The sequence below is a fragment of the Euprymna scolopes genome, chromosome 35 (assembly GCF_053919585.1).
Source record: "Euprymna scolopes isolate OS-2025 chromosome 35, ASM5391958v1, whole genome shotgun sequence".
NCBI lineage: Eukaryota > Metazoa > Mollusca > Cephalopoda > Sepiida > Sepiolidae > Euprymna > Euprymna scolopes.
In genome coordinates, this window is record NC_136516.1 from 14,837,975 (window position 1) to 14,853,130 (window position 15,156).

The window sequence follows — 15,156 nt, forward strand, 5'->3', positions numbered from 1 at the left end:
AATTTATTAACTGTAAGATTGTTATTTTCCACGATTTCCGTAAAAAAAAAAAAAAATACATGTTAAATATGCAGATATTTTCCTAAATGTCAAAATACACTTGTGGAGGATGATCTATCGATTTTAATTTACTGGTATTTTAAAATCAATAAATATTTATTATTTGAACATGATTACCAACAACGAAAGATTTTACTTTAAATAAAATCAAATTAAAAGAATGGCTTTGGCATCGGAAAATAGGCATCAATTTTTCCGATTCCGATACTCACAAATTTGCCGATTTTTCCGATTCACAATTCCGATTAATCGTCCCAACACTAATATATATTTTGGTGTCGAGATGATTAATCGGAATCATGAATCTTACAATTCAGAACATTTTGAGATATACTGTAATAGATATCGGAAAAATGTGTGCCTATTTTCCGATGCCAAAAACGATTCCTTTAATTATCTTTCTTTTTTTTTTTTTATAACAAAATCTTTCACTGCTGGTAATAATAACAAGGCCGATAGCCATTAGTCGCGTGCTCTCATGTAATAAATGAATGCGTGAATGTAGGATTGACATGAAATTCTTAAAGATAAACTAAAATGACCGAAAAATGGGCTGAAATGACTTAAATAAAAAGTAAATGACTTAGAATGACTTTAATGAACTTAAGGATGAACTGAATGACCTTAAGAATGAATTGAATGCTTAAAAAATAACTGGAATCCTTCAAAAACAACTTGAATGGCTTTGAGACTGACTGGTTGTAAAGTGGGTGATCATTTTACATTAAATACAGAAAAGTGATCCCCCACTTTATATCACAAAAATTATTTGATTTAGGGAATTTGAAACGTTATTTTCGTATTCAGGAACCCCGAAAACCAATAAATAGTGATATCTATATCTACAAAAGCGAAAATGTATGTATGTATGTATGTATGCTTTTCCTCAATGTCCACAAAAGGCTTCTTTCAGAGAAGCGCTTGCTCGCTTCACAACTTCTTAAAACGGAGCTCGCCTGTCTGTTTAATTTTATTGACTTTCAAACGTTAATTATTCCACATTTCCCCGCATCGGCACGCGTTACATTCGGTTTTCGGTATAAACAAAAACCGAAACTCGACTCTAATCACAGGCCCAGAGCCAGTAAACGTTTGGTCAATGTCGACTTCGTCATATCAGACGGGGGAGCGGGTTTTTAAAAACAAACAAACCGATTTATTGACCTCATTAAAAACTGTCCCGCACAAAATGCTGACTGCTGAATACCTATCGCCGTCACGTCAATCAAAAACGCGCACCTGTTTTTTTTTTCACACTTTACTATTTTCCAACTGCGTGTCGTCAAGGCTTTGTTTTTTTTTTTTTCACGGGCACCTGTTTTTTTTTCACACACACCTGCAAACACCTGGGCAACGCCGGGTACCCCTCGCTAGTAATAAACATAAAACGAAATAAAAAGTACATGTGTTATGGACCGATCGACTGAGTGACTTATAGAGTTGCTTGCACACAACTAAAAAAACTATTCTCCATCGGTCGGTCGGTTGGTCTGTAACACATTTACTTATTAGTTACAAACAAGTGCAGCATCGGTCAAGAACAGATACTACACTTTGATCTTAGCCATGTGGCCAAAGAAAAGTTACATTTTGGACAAGTTTCAGAAAAGTCTAATGTATAGGTAAAAATTTATTGGTCAAAAAGTGTCATTATTTGCAATTTTGGTACATTTTTTATCCCTTATGAGCCCCTTGGAATGCTGAATACCAGTGACAATGGACAAACTATGCAGTTTTACACCATAACACATGTATATTTGAATTCAGCACCATGGAAGAGCACTATATATACATATCAATTGTTTTATTGAGAAATATGAAAAAAGGGCATTTTTAGCACTAAAAATCCCCGGGGGACGCAAAGCAGAATTTTGCTAGAGTCACCCATACTGAATTTATATTAACAAAAATGTCCTGCACATTTTGGACAAGTTTCAGAAAGATGTAATGGATAGGTAAAAATTTATGGGGCAAAAAGTGTCATTTTTTTCAATTTTGATACATTTTGGACCCCTGATGAGCCACTTTGAATGCCGAATACCAGTGACAATGGACAAACGTGCAGTTTCACACCTTAACACATGTATATTTACATTCAGCAACATGGGAAACCACTATATAGACATACATATCAAGTTTTTGTTGAGAAATATGAAAAACCCACCAAAAGAAAGGGCATTTTCAGCACTAAAAGTCCCCGAGGGATGCAAACCAGACTTTTGCCAGGGTCATCCATACTGAATTTATATTAAGAACAATGCCCTCCACATTTTAGGCAAGTTTCAGAAAAATCCAATGGATGGATCAAATGTTACGGGACATAAAGTGTCATTTTTGGCCATTTTGAGGCATTTTTGACCTCTTTTTAGCCCCTGTAGGTGAAATGGGAATTTTCGCACAAAATTTTTTTTACGATGCACATCTATATATTGAAATATAATCTGTGACAAAATTTCAGGAAAAACTAATGGACGGTTATCCGTCAATCGTCCGGACTAACGGACAGACAAACCCACCAAAAACATGGGTGCCTCTCTGATAAATCGGGTGACAAAAATATTACTCCATGCCCCTTGCTAAATAAACGAGCCGCGCATGCATGGTCGCCCTCTGTACGAAATATAGTTTCAAAAATTGGTGCTGCATGGGAGTCCAAAAAAGTGTGTTTTCTAGAACTAAAAGTACCCGGGGGACGCTAACCAGAATATTACCAGGGTCCCCCATACTGAATTTATATTAAGAACAATGGCCTCCACATTTTGGACAAATTTCAGAAAAATCTAATGGATGGATCAAATGTTACGGGACAAAAAGTGTCATTTTTTGGCCATTTTTTACCCCTTTTGAGCCCCTGTGGGCAAAACAGGATTTTTCGGAAAAAAAAAAAAAAAAATTTTTTTTTTACTATGAACATTTAAATATATTAAAATATAATTTGTGACAAAATTTTAGGAAAAACTAATGAACGGTTATCCGTCAATCATCCGGACTAACGGACAGACGGACCCATTGAAAACATAGGTCCCTCTCTGATAAATCGGGAGACAAAAATGTTACTCCATACTCCTTGCTTAAAAAAAAAAATAAATAAATAAAATAAAATGTAAATGTGTTACAAACCGACCGATGGAGTAACTTGCATGCGACTAAAAATGCCTTAGCATGGAAGGGTCCCTTCCATTGCCTAGGAAAAGTTACAAACGTAAGTACAGCATCTATTAAGAACAGATACTACACTTTGATCTTAGCTATATGTCCAAGGAAAAGTTACAAACATAAGTACAGCATGTAGTAAGAACAGATACTACACTTTGATCTTGGCCAAGCAAATTAGGCACAAGGCCGATTTTTAATGTGAGGAGTGAAGGGGAAATGGGAACCAACACCTCGGGAGTAGGGGAGCTGGATAGTGACAATTGGTATGAAGGGTTTCCCCTACATTGACCAAGGTCTGATATGTGAGGCTGCCCCCACGTATGGTCTTTGCTATTAACAACAGATCTTTGATCTTAACCAAAAAGGCCAAGCACAAAAGTGTTACGGACAGACCGACCGATGGAGTGACTTATAGTCACTTGCACGCGACAAATAAATTGATAAATATTTTTTTTTATTATAAACTACAAGTAAAGCTAAAATCTATAGATCACCCCCCACAAGTGTGTTTTTATGTTTGAGAAAATATCTTCACATTTAACACGCGTTTTTACAATAATCGAGGAAAAATAAATTTATAGTTAAATATTTCGAGATTTCTAAAGAATTGGAATCGGCAATTGTATTGAAATCTGGAAAAATATTGGAATCATCACATCACTAATATATGTACATATTGGATAATGCACAAATATTTTTCTCAATTCAGACAGGGAGAGTTAATTAAAAAAAATGAGCCTTTTTAATCTGAAACCGTGATTAGATATACTCATATTCACATTGTCACACAAGTTCTTGCCCGATCACCGAAGTTAAGCAACGCTGAACCTGACCAGTACCAGATGAGTGACTATTTAGGAATACTAAGCATTATATGTACTGCACCAAGATGTAGAAATTTCCAGGTTTGTATCTGAAGGTGCGTCTAAAAACCACTAGGAGAGATACACGCTCAGTCTTTGTTAAGAAGGAAAACTCTGATATAAAAACCTAAGATTTAGTGCCTGCTCTGTCCGTGACATTCAGTTGCACCAGCTAAGATTAGCAGTTGTTCCAAAATCTGCGGATGGTTCTATACAAAGCCTTCACCACTATAAACAAATCAGCTGTGTGGATTTTCAGACAACTTAATTATTGCGTGAACCTCATACATCGAAATCAACGGGAGAATCTTTTTTTTTATACAAGAGCATTCAATCTGGGTGGATTAAATTGAACGATGGTACTGACAAATGAGAAGACGATGTCAAAACTAAAATACAAGACAAAGATGATGTCACCCGGTCATGTAAACAATGTGGTATTATAGAGCTTGTCTGCTCAAAGCAGCTATTTGTTGAAGGAAGCTGTAATTGTCAGGGCAATGGGTAAGCGCAGTAAATACACTTTTATTCCTCTGAGTGAACGACTCTTATGAAGCCTGCACCACAAGTGCACATATAATAATTTAATTAAAAAATGGTATCGTCGAAAAGAGAGTGTTAAAATATTGTTAACCGTACATTAGTCATATGGGTATTCCAAACATGATTAGTCTTTTTAGATAAATTTTTTGTTAAATAATTATACAACTGATTCTTCTCTGACTCAAGCTTATAATATTGATGTCTGGACAATGATAAGTCTGAACGATTTTTGAGTTTAGTCATTTCAACCCTAAGTCCAAAGTCCAAAAGTCAGTCTCTTAATGCTGTGGAGTCGGAGGGAAGCAAAGCTGAGTCTGGGCAATTTTCAAGTTTAGTCATTTCAACCTTAAGTCTGACGGTCAGTCTCTTAACGGCGTAGAGTTGGAGGGTAAGCATAGCAAAGTCTCTGGAGCTCATTTATGCATTCACTTAAGCGGAGAATTAGTTGGGGATGATTCCATCTCTCTCCCAATAGAATTCAACTCATAATTCTCAATAATACATTATCGATAATATTATCCAATTCCCAACTCTGGAGAATACATCAAAACATAAGTGGACATTGGACAGTTCAGTCCATGCCTCCCTTTTCTTCCTTCTTCATCTATTTCCATCTCTCCCTGCTACCATCATCAAAACTCACAAATGCATTAAACACAAACTTCTTTTGTTTAATTCCTTATCAAAGTTTCAACCACAGAAAAGGGTTTATTAGCAGGTAATTCAAGTAACAAATTTTGTAGTCGACGCGTGAGATTTCCTTTTCAGTTTTCGATAATCAATTCTTACCATTTTACATATTTCAGAAAAAAATTTGGTAAGCAGCGCTAAGATCACCAATCGATCTGCTCAGATTTTTGTTTCTATCTATATCGGTTTTTGAATAATGTTATTGATAACCCCTGTGACCAATATCCGTCAAGACCCTAACGCTTTTGTCAGAACACAGTTGTCTGACAGGACCACTTTCAATGAGAAACGCTTAATACGCTATTATTATTTTAAATCGAAACATCAGTTAATTTTATTTCCTCAATACTTTGGGAAAAAGTGAATTTATTATCAAAACAGTATTCTTTTTATAACGCTTCTCTTCATTATAAAATTCCATTTTGTTTTACTGCCCAAAACAAACTTAACAGTTTTCCTTGAGAAAAACCAGAATTTTTTTTTTTTTTTTTTACGACCCCTACAGGCATTTAACACAGTTCAAACTTTGTTTTTTCCATTTCATTTTTTTCATTTTCATTTTCCACTATCTGAATTCCGACACGGTTCTCTCCATGGCATATCAAGCATTTTTTAATCTGTCAACATTGTCACACAAGGAAAGGAATGAGAGAGAGAGAAGAAAAAATGAAACAAGGGGGGAGCAAAAAAAAAAAAGGGGAAAAAAAATTAGGAAATAAAAAATTTTTAAAGAGATCTGAGAAAAAACAAGAAAGATGAGAGAGAGAGACAGAGAAAAAAAAAAGGAGAGAAAGAAATAAAATGAGGTTAAGGGTGAGAAAATAAGAAAAAGAAAGAAAAGTAAAAACTTTATAAAAAGGTAAAAAAAAAAAAAAAAAAAAAAAAAACATTTCAACTCTTTTTAGTGATTTCAATTTCTGTTTATTCGGATGATGCCAGGCAAAAAAAAAAAAAAAAAAAGAGAACAAAAAAAAAAACTACAGCATTCATTTGCTGTTAGAAATGTTAATAGAATTTTATTTCTAGCAGAAAAAAAAAAAAAAAAAAAAAAAAAATTTTAATTTTGAATAAAAACTTTAAAAAAAAATAACAAAAAAATAACGGACATCTTTTTTTTTTGTAAGACCTAAAGAAAAGATAGCTTATATGTATGTGGGGTAGAGTTGACTTAAAAATGAAACAAATTAAACCTCCAAATGAACGAGAGAGAGAGAGAGAGGAGGAAAAGAGTATCAAACGAAGAGAAGGGGAAATGGAGTATATAAGAAGTATTTATTGTATTATAAGATGTTTTTTTTTGTTTTTTGTTTTTTTTTCAGAATTAAAAAAAAAAAAAAAACTATGATGACCAAAAGTTTGGAGGATTTTAAAGTCTGGCAGAAAATATTCACAAATAAAAAGAAGAAAAAAAAGGACCAGGAGGGGGGCCCATTTTTTGTAAAGAGAGAGTGGATAAATCTGCAGCAAAAACAATTATTTTTTTAAGGTGGGTGGAGGGGAGGGGGGTTTAAGATATTTGGTTTTGCCATAGATGTTTTTACTTTAACAGCAACTCAACATTCACCATTAAATTAACTACTTTTATAAATCTTGGGGTATGCTGAAAACGAATACCACATTTAAATTTGGGTCAGGCAAGTAGTTTTCTGGATATTAAGACATTTATTTATCCAATGTATGCCATTATGTTTTCACTGGTGGCCATGTTTTTTCCCCAACTGAACAAGTACTAATGCGCATGTGTGTTACAAAATACCCCCTCCTACCCATGTTAAGACTGACGAACGCTACTGATATTTATTAAAAAATAACATTGGTAAAAACAATGTCTTTAATATTCAGAAAACTACTTGTCTTCCCCAAATTTAAATGTGATATTCGTTTACAGAAGACATGAAAACCTATACAAGTCGTCAATTTAAAGATGGGTGTTGAGTCCCAGTTAAAGTAAAAATTTACCATATATATATATATATATATATATATATATGTTCTGCATTTTTCCTCCTTCACTGTATGAGCGTTATAACTGGTTATGAAGCGTCCGCTATTAGGTCCATACTTTTTTTTTTTTTTTTTTATTGTTTTTGCTCATTGTGTCCACTCTATATGAAAAGTGACGTGTTTGCTTATGTACACTGAGTCGTGTGAAAAGAAACGGGACAAGCAATTTAACGATGACAGCAGCAATGCTTATTTAGAATTCAACTTAAAAAAATAAATAAATAAAAATAAAAATACAGAAAAACCTCTATGATATACCTACCCGTCACACAAAGATGACATATTCCAAAAATCCAACTAATCAAGTAGTTCATATATATATATATATATATATATATATATATATATATATATATTTTATTATTTTTTTATGTCAATATAGTCACATCTTGCTATGATGTGCAGGTCGTTTAGATCATTATTGATCTCATCAGGCAAGAAAAAATTTCGAAAATATATGTATATATGTTTTTGAAAAGATTTTTATGGGTACATAATTTTCTAAAACATTTTAATAATATTGAGCGCAGTGCCGTTATTATTAATTTTCCTCTTTAATAAGATGTTGAAACTATCACAAAAATTCCTCAACAATTAATAATAATGGCACTGCACCCGGTATTATTCAAATGTTTGAGATATATATATATATATATATATATATATATACACATACATACATATGTACATTATATATATACATACACACACACACATATGTACATTATATATATATATATATATACATACACACACACATATGTATGTATATATATATACATACATACACACATAAAATCATTTTCTTAGGATTCTTAGCAATTTTCATAGTAAATTGTATTCATTACAAGGCTAATTTTGATCTTGATAGTCCATACCAATTTGTCTCCCCTTATTTATAAAACATGGCCAATCAAGAAATAATGTATCGCTTTTGATATGGTAAATTTAATTTTCTGAGTTAAAGAAAACAAAAAAAAAAAAAAAAAACTACTTGATGAATTTTATGTGATTTTTTTTAATATGATATCTTCATTAAGTGACAGGTGCATACATCATAAAGATTTGTCTGTATTTTTGGGGTTTTTTTTATTAAGTCAAATTCTGAATAAGAACCGCAGCCGCTTCTTTACTCTTCTCACGATACTATCCTTCTTGACCAAAATCTTTCGTAAATGTTTCTAGCTTTTCTAAATCTTTATCGTTCACCGTTGCTTTGATGGTACTCAACGACATCTCCATGTCAGCCTGCAAGGAAAAAAAGAAAAAATGATAACCAAATATTTGTACATCAATTTTTTTATTATAAAACAACTTGGGAGTCGGATTTCCCCTCACATTAAAAATCAACTTTGTATCTAACTCTACCCTCGTGGAGGAGGAAAATAAATAGGGGCATCCTTTCATATCTAAAAAGATACAAATTCCCATGAATTAAAATCAAAAATACTGAATTTGCGTAAATTTTGGTGTTCACACTTTTTTAACCTAAGAGGTAAGTACACAATCAAGGTTTTGTGAAATTATAATTTATTTAGATTTAGGGTAAAACTGGAAACACTTCAAGATATTCTGCAATAATTTTATTACACTTTTTTTTTTTTAACAAGAGTCACCACTTATCAAGGCTTGGAATGCCACTTGAGGATAAAGATTAATGAATATACGGTCACTCAAGAACTTGTTTACATTGGACTTGAAGATGATCATCTTGTAGTCAGCTGGAAAGCAGGCCTACAGTACAGAATTCCACAGGCAGGCAGTTCTAGGAAAGAAGCTTTTGAGTTTAGATTTAGGTAGGCACATATAGAGAGTAGGGGAAATTGTTGACAGTGGTTGTAACCAGACAAGTGGCTTTGTGAAAGTTTGGCAAGGGGCGGGGGGACCATAGATTGGAGCTTAGACAAGCATTTGCCATGAAAATAATGATAGAGCAGAGCCAGGCTCGCAACGTCTCTTTTCTGAGAAAGGGGTTGGAAGAAGGAGAAAGGAACATAAGCTCGTTTTGAATTCTGTCAAAGCAAGATGGAGTGCTCCGAGTGGCTCTTTCCAAGATGTGGCTATAGTACTCCATTATAGGACTTGTTTGGCTACTTATTGAGGATTGCATTGGGAGCAAGATACCTTCTGGAGCGATAGCATAATGCAACCATTTTTCCAGAGATCTTAGCAACTGATTTTATGTAAGTCCTTCATTTCAGGTAAGGAGTGAAGGTCAGTCTCAGAAGCTTGTCGAAGCATGGATCCTTCTTTGAAACGAAAACCATTCATATGAATTGGAACTAAGTGGGGATCAGAGCGTTTATGGTGAAAAGATAGAAGCTTGATTTTAGATACATTCAAATTAACCAGCAACCTTTAGGCTCCACTGCACTACATGTTCATGGTCTGAGAGATTTTAGTCATTGCTGGCCCTTGAAGAGTTGCCATAGATGGTAGTGCTGTCTTCTACTTCAATTAGTTACATGTGGGCCTCATGATGACACAAATTGACTCACCTCGAGAATCCCAAGTTTGACATGCTTGCTTTAAAATATTTTCTAACAAACCAAGTCGACGACTACAAAAATAATGGACATAAAAAAAAAACAAAGCAAATCTTTTTAAATTAATGTCAGTAAAAAAGAAAAAAAAACAATGTCAGTTGATAAAAAAAAACTGCGAAGAAAACAAATTATTTGAACAACCATTTTCATGTTGGACGTTATTCTCATGTTTTAGTTGATGTAACTTATGACCTTCTCCATGTGCGGATTTATTAACTAGTGCTTTATCCGTTTCACCACGGGTTCGAATAATAAACAGTTCTGAGCAACTAGAGGTTGAATGTTAAATCTTCAGTACAGGTAACATAGTAAAAATAGAATTAACATTGGCTTAAGATGTCTATATTTAAAAACTATACAGAAGGTCAGAGAAACATTGGTGCCATAAGTTTCAAGCTTAACATAAGGGGGAAAATGGTAAATAATATTAGGCTCTCATCAGGCAGAGAGAAAAAATATGGCTGACGAGAACCTAATATTATTTACCATTAACTGCTCCCCCTTATGTTAAGCTTGAAACTGACAGTACCAATGTTTTTCTGACCTTTTGTACAATTTTAAATAAATAAATATTAAGCTCTTATATTGAATATTTTTTTCTTTATAATAGAACACTTTGCTGAAATTCTATACACACACACACGTATTGATACAATAAAGTGAAACTGCATGGCCAGTTCCACCATTATATCTTAAGTTGCTTCAGTGTAGGTCTATCTGTTACATCATTGTTCTGCCTTCTTCTATAAACCTAAATTCCTTTTATTAACTAGCATTTTATCCGTTACATCATGACTTTGAGTAATAAAGTCTCAAGCAACGCTCTTCTCGAGATTGAATGTTCAATCCTCAGTACAGGTAATGTAGTAAAAATATAATTAAAAATTGTTTAAAATTTCTATTTGGTCATGGCTGACAAAACAAGAACAGTCCACCCTATGGATTAAATAAATGATTCTATTTGAAATTCCGAACAAATTCCAAGGTTCAACATTAAGATTCTTCAGTTTGACAAGACGAACGTGAAGGTCAAAGGTTACATCGATTAAAACGCCAGAATAACATCCAAAATCAAAATAGTTGCTCAAATAAGTTTCCTTTGCACATTTGGTGCTTATGCAGAATAGCAAACAAACGCATTTCTGGTGAAAACACTATTACAATCGAAATTAGTATAAAATTACAAAAATTATTTAAAAAATGATCCAGTAGAAAAATAATTACAAGTAAAAATAAAAGTTATCGAATTATAGAGTTTTATCCTAAGTTTTAGTATGAAACAGTTCTTTACGATCCATTTTGTATGGCAAACTGACTTATCTCCCTTGCTTTTAATTAAAATCCCTCATTTCAAAATACAAAATACTGGATGATTTGTTGTAATTTTTTAAAAATTTATACTAGTGCTTGTTCCGATTGGCACTTATAGCAATAAACAAAAATACAGAAAAACTTTTATAGTGTATCTACTTATCACGGAATGAAGATTGCATATTCCAAAAATCACAAAAATTGATCTAATAGTTTTTTGGGGTCTTTTTTTTGAAAAGCAAAACCATGTTCTTATAGAAAACATAAGAGGAAGTAATCAGTGATTATTTTGACAAATTTTCATGTGTATTAGAGTTATCTGCCCTTGTTAAACGATTCGTTAATTTCAATACAGTAGAATCCCGGGACGCAGCATTAAAAATTTGTAACAAAATAAAAAACACATGCATATAATCAATTAACATTATAAGGCAGGGCAAATATCGTAACCAGAGGCCGGAAAAACATTGTATTCTACATCGTAACCTGGAAAAAAAAAAAAAAAAAAAAAAAAAAACATATCCAAGGGCCACCGTATCCGAGGGTTCTACTGTACAACGCTTTTTTCACCCTCATCATAACAAAGTAAAATTTGATTTTCTTGAATAATAAAAAAAAAAAAATACTTGATCAAATGACGTGATTTTTTGAATTCGTCATTTTGTCCTATGACTGATAAGTACATCATAAAAACATTTCTGTATTTTCTTTAATTTTCAATGTCATCATAAGTGGCAATCTAAATAAGCACCTTTATACTAATTTCAACATGACAAGTAAGTACATATTCGTGCTTTTTATCTGAAATGCATTTTTTTTTCAAATCCAACTATTATGCAAAAGCGCCCTTTCTTTTGAGTAAACAAAAATAAAAAAAATAAAAAATGAAAAACTTACGTAGTTCATGAGAGGTTCAAGCAGTTTATCTCCGGGAACTTGAGTCCAGCTCATTTCAATGGCACCTGGAGCACCAGGGGAACACGGAGACAGATAGTCATCAATGATGATTGACGGATTTTCTCGTGATGGACCTCGTACCTAAAGCGGAAAAAAAAAAAAAACAAGATTATAAAATTCAACATAAATACATTTCATACTCCTCCTGTACCGAAATAGTTGTTCCATAGTTGGAAATTTCATGTGGAATCGGGAAATTCTTAGTCAAATTGTTTGACGTTTATATTAACAGGTCAGCATTGGTGTTTGTCAAATATTGATATTAGCTTGGAATAATTTAAAGCGCAGATTTTATCACTTTTTCACCATATTGATATTGTATTATTTTTTTTTTTTTTTCCAGATCACTGACAAGATATTATGATGGGAGAAAAGAAGCCAATTGGCAGAAATGTTACAAGAAATTGCAAGAAGCATGAACCGACAAATAATAAACATAGTGCTGTGTTGCGAGTACTGTTGGAAACATGGTGCAATAAAAACAGATAAGAAAGGGCTCATTAGTTTTTTTTGTTTTACGGCATATCAACCCTTTTCAGTGATTTTGCCGAATCCAGTGATTTTGAAGAAAATTTTTTAATACAATATATTTGTTGTTTTCAAGTCGGTTTCTATTTAACCCATAGTTGGGACCCTAACAGGTACTACCACTCCGGGTCAGAGTGGACCTGGGAGCAATGGCAATTAAAGGGTGGCTCCACACTCCCCAAAGCCCGCAACCTGGGGCCTCACCACTGGATATAGTTTAAGGACATATCCAGAACCAGGGCTCATCAGAGGTAAAAAAAAAAAAAAAAAAGAGGAGGGGGCATTAGGGGTTAAAAAAGTGGGGCTCATTAGGGAGTAAAAAAGACAAGCTGGAGGAGACGAGAGGCCATTTGGAGGGGAGGGGGCACAAATAAAAGTAGGAGTGAACATCTCGAAGATCTCTAAAAAAAAAAGAAGTATGTCATGGCATTCACCTGGGGTAGATTGAACAAATTCCAAATAAATAATCAAGACCCATCAAGCTCTGCACATACTTTTTCAGTTTAGGTCACAACACACCATGAAACAGGCTGCCCAAAGTCATGGTCAGCCTACAGACGACCAAACAGTTCAATGCAAAGGATGATGCATCATAGCAACTCATCTTTTGATAATTACCTCTCACTCAAGCAGGGAAGCATTACTGGTATAAAACATCATCCACAAGAAATTAAATGTGTTTGCAAAAAAGTTTTTCCCCCCAGCATCAAGTCATAGTCACCAACAGATCGAGCAAAAGATGTGCCGTAGTCGCTTTCGCCTCATTAAAACACAGCATTCTTGGTCTGTGATTCTGCTTTGGGAAACAGCCTAACGAGGCCAATGACAATATCCATTGTATCCAGGTTTAAAAGTCGCTTCGGAAAAACATTCAGGCGATATATAAACATACACGCGTTTACAAGGCCTGTTGCACTTTGCTATTTTTTTGCCAATAAATTTTTTTGGATTAGACTGCAGCCAATCACGCTTATATTGTCAAATGCCAAAATTGGATGAGCCTGCAGCAACTTTCAAATGAACCTTGACCGACATAAACTAAGTTCTCTGTAGACCTCCTCTCCTCTTGCGCCGACCAGTAATAGGATTGATTTGGCCTTGTGAATTTGTTCAGTTAGATAATGGCAAAATGTGAAACCAAACTATCAGAGTTTCCTTTTTAAAAGGTTTCGGACATCTTGAGCAGATTGTAATGTTAGGGATGTGGTCAGTGATACATATCTCGAGGATGCATTAGAAACATCAGTGGTCAAACATTTTAAAATTAATGTCATCAGCATCACTGACCTGAAGATTTAACAAATTCTGACGATACGGCATGTTTTCGATAGCAAACAAATGCTTGTTTTTTATCACCTTGTCTGACAATGTTTCTCTTTATCATATTTCATGAGTGACTGTCAATCACCTCGTCTATTTAACTGAAACCAATAAAACTTTTTCATGCAGGAAAGACAAGATGTTCGCCGAGTTTTCTTTAAGGATTTTTACTTGAATAGAATGGACTAAGAAAAGAGAGAGAGACTAATGTCATTGTAGCTAGTTATTTACTTCTTAAGCTTAGCTTTTTAACTTAACGAAATGAGTGACACGCATGGACAGACATCAAAGTAACATTCATCTTAGATTATAAGTTCCTTACATATACGCAAGGTGCCTTCAATAAGTTTCCAGACGTTTTTGTACAGGCGTTTAAAATTGTCATAGACTGTTGAAAATTCAGTATGTTATTGCTATACATCTAATGAGATGACCGACCAATTTTCATGATTTCAGGTTCAAATGAATTGGAATACACCCTACTAGCCTGATTGTCACAGCTGGTGAATTTCAAAAATGCAATCTGGATGTGAGGACATTTTAGAAGAACGATATGCAATAAAATTCCGTTTTAAACCTGGAAAAAAATGACACAAACGTATGGAATGCTTTAGACTGTTTTTGGACCATCTTGCATGAAGTGACCATCAGTTTTTAAATGCATAAGAGAATCACATAAGGCAAAGAGTATATGAGAGATGATGAGATGTGGGAAGAGTAAGGAAGTTAGAATACCAAATTGGCCAAATAAAGAATTTCATGGATAAGGAAGGTCATGTGAATTTCATGGATAAGGAAGGTAAGTGTGGGAAAAGATGTTATAAATAAAAAACGGATAAAATACTGTTAAAAACTCTCTCAATATATGTTACCGTGACATAGGTTGACATATATTCGGCGGGTTTTTAATAGTATTTTGTATAGTTTTTTATTTATAACACCTTTTTCCATACTTACGGTGTTAAAGAGGGTATGAGACGCCATCTTGAATTTTCAAATACATCGGTAAACACTGTATGTTTTTCGAGCTGAATAAATATGTTACATTGAATAAAAACACGAAAAATATATCCAGTTTAGCAGAAAAGTAACTTATCTTGCCTTTGATAACATTTATTTGTTATATATTTGTTTTTTGACAACTTTTTTGAATCTATGTGTACAGTAATACAAACCCC

General features: G+C 33.7%; 1 protein-coding gene and 1 long non-coding RNA gene across 2 annotated transcripts in view; one reads left to right on the forward strand and one right to left on the reverse strand.

Annotated features, from left to right (window-relative positions):
* LOC145259699 (uncharacterized) overlaps positions 1 to 12,626 on the forward strand; it is a 59,577-nt gene extending 46,951 nt beyond the window's left edge. Inside the window, exon 2 of the long non-coding RNA XR_013864184.1 lies at positions 12,474 to 12,626. This is a non-coding gene — a long non-coding RNA (uncharacterized LOC145259699). The remainder of the gene's footprint in view (positions 1 to 12,473) is intronic.
* LOC145259698 (vacuolar protein sorting-associated protein 4-like) overlaps positions 8,315 to 15,156 on the reverse strand; it is an 86,773-nt gene continuing 79,931 nt past the window's right edge. The window contains exons 11-12 of the mRNA XM_080117373.1: positions 12,071 to 12,211; positions 8,315 to 8,564 (exon numbers count right to left, since the gene is read on the reverse strand). Of these exons, the coding sequence (XP_079973499.1) occupies positions 8,463 to 8,564; positions 12,071 to 12,211 (243 nt within the window). The 3' untranslated portion in view covers positions 8,315 to 8,462. The remainder of the gene's footprint in view (positions 8,565 to 12,070; positions 12,212 to 15,156) is intronic.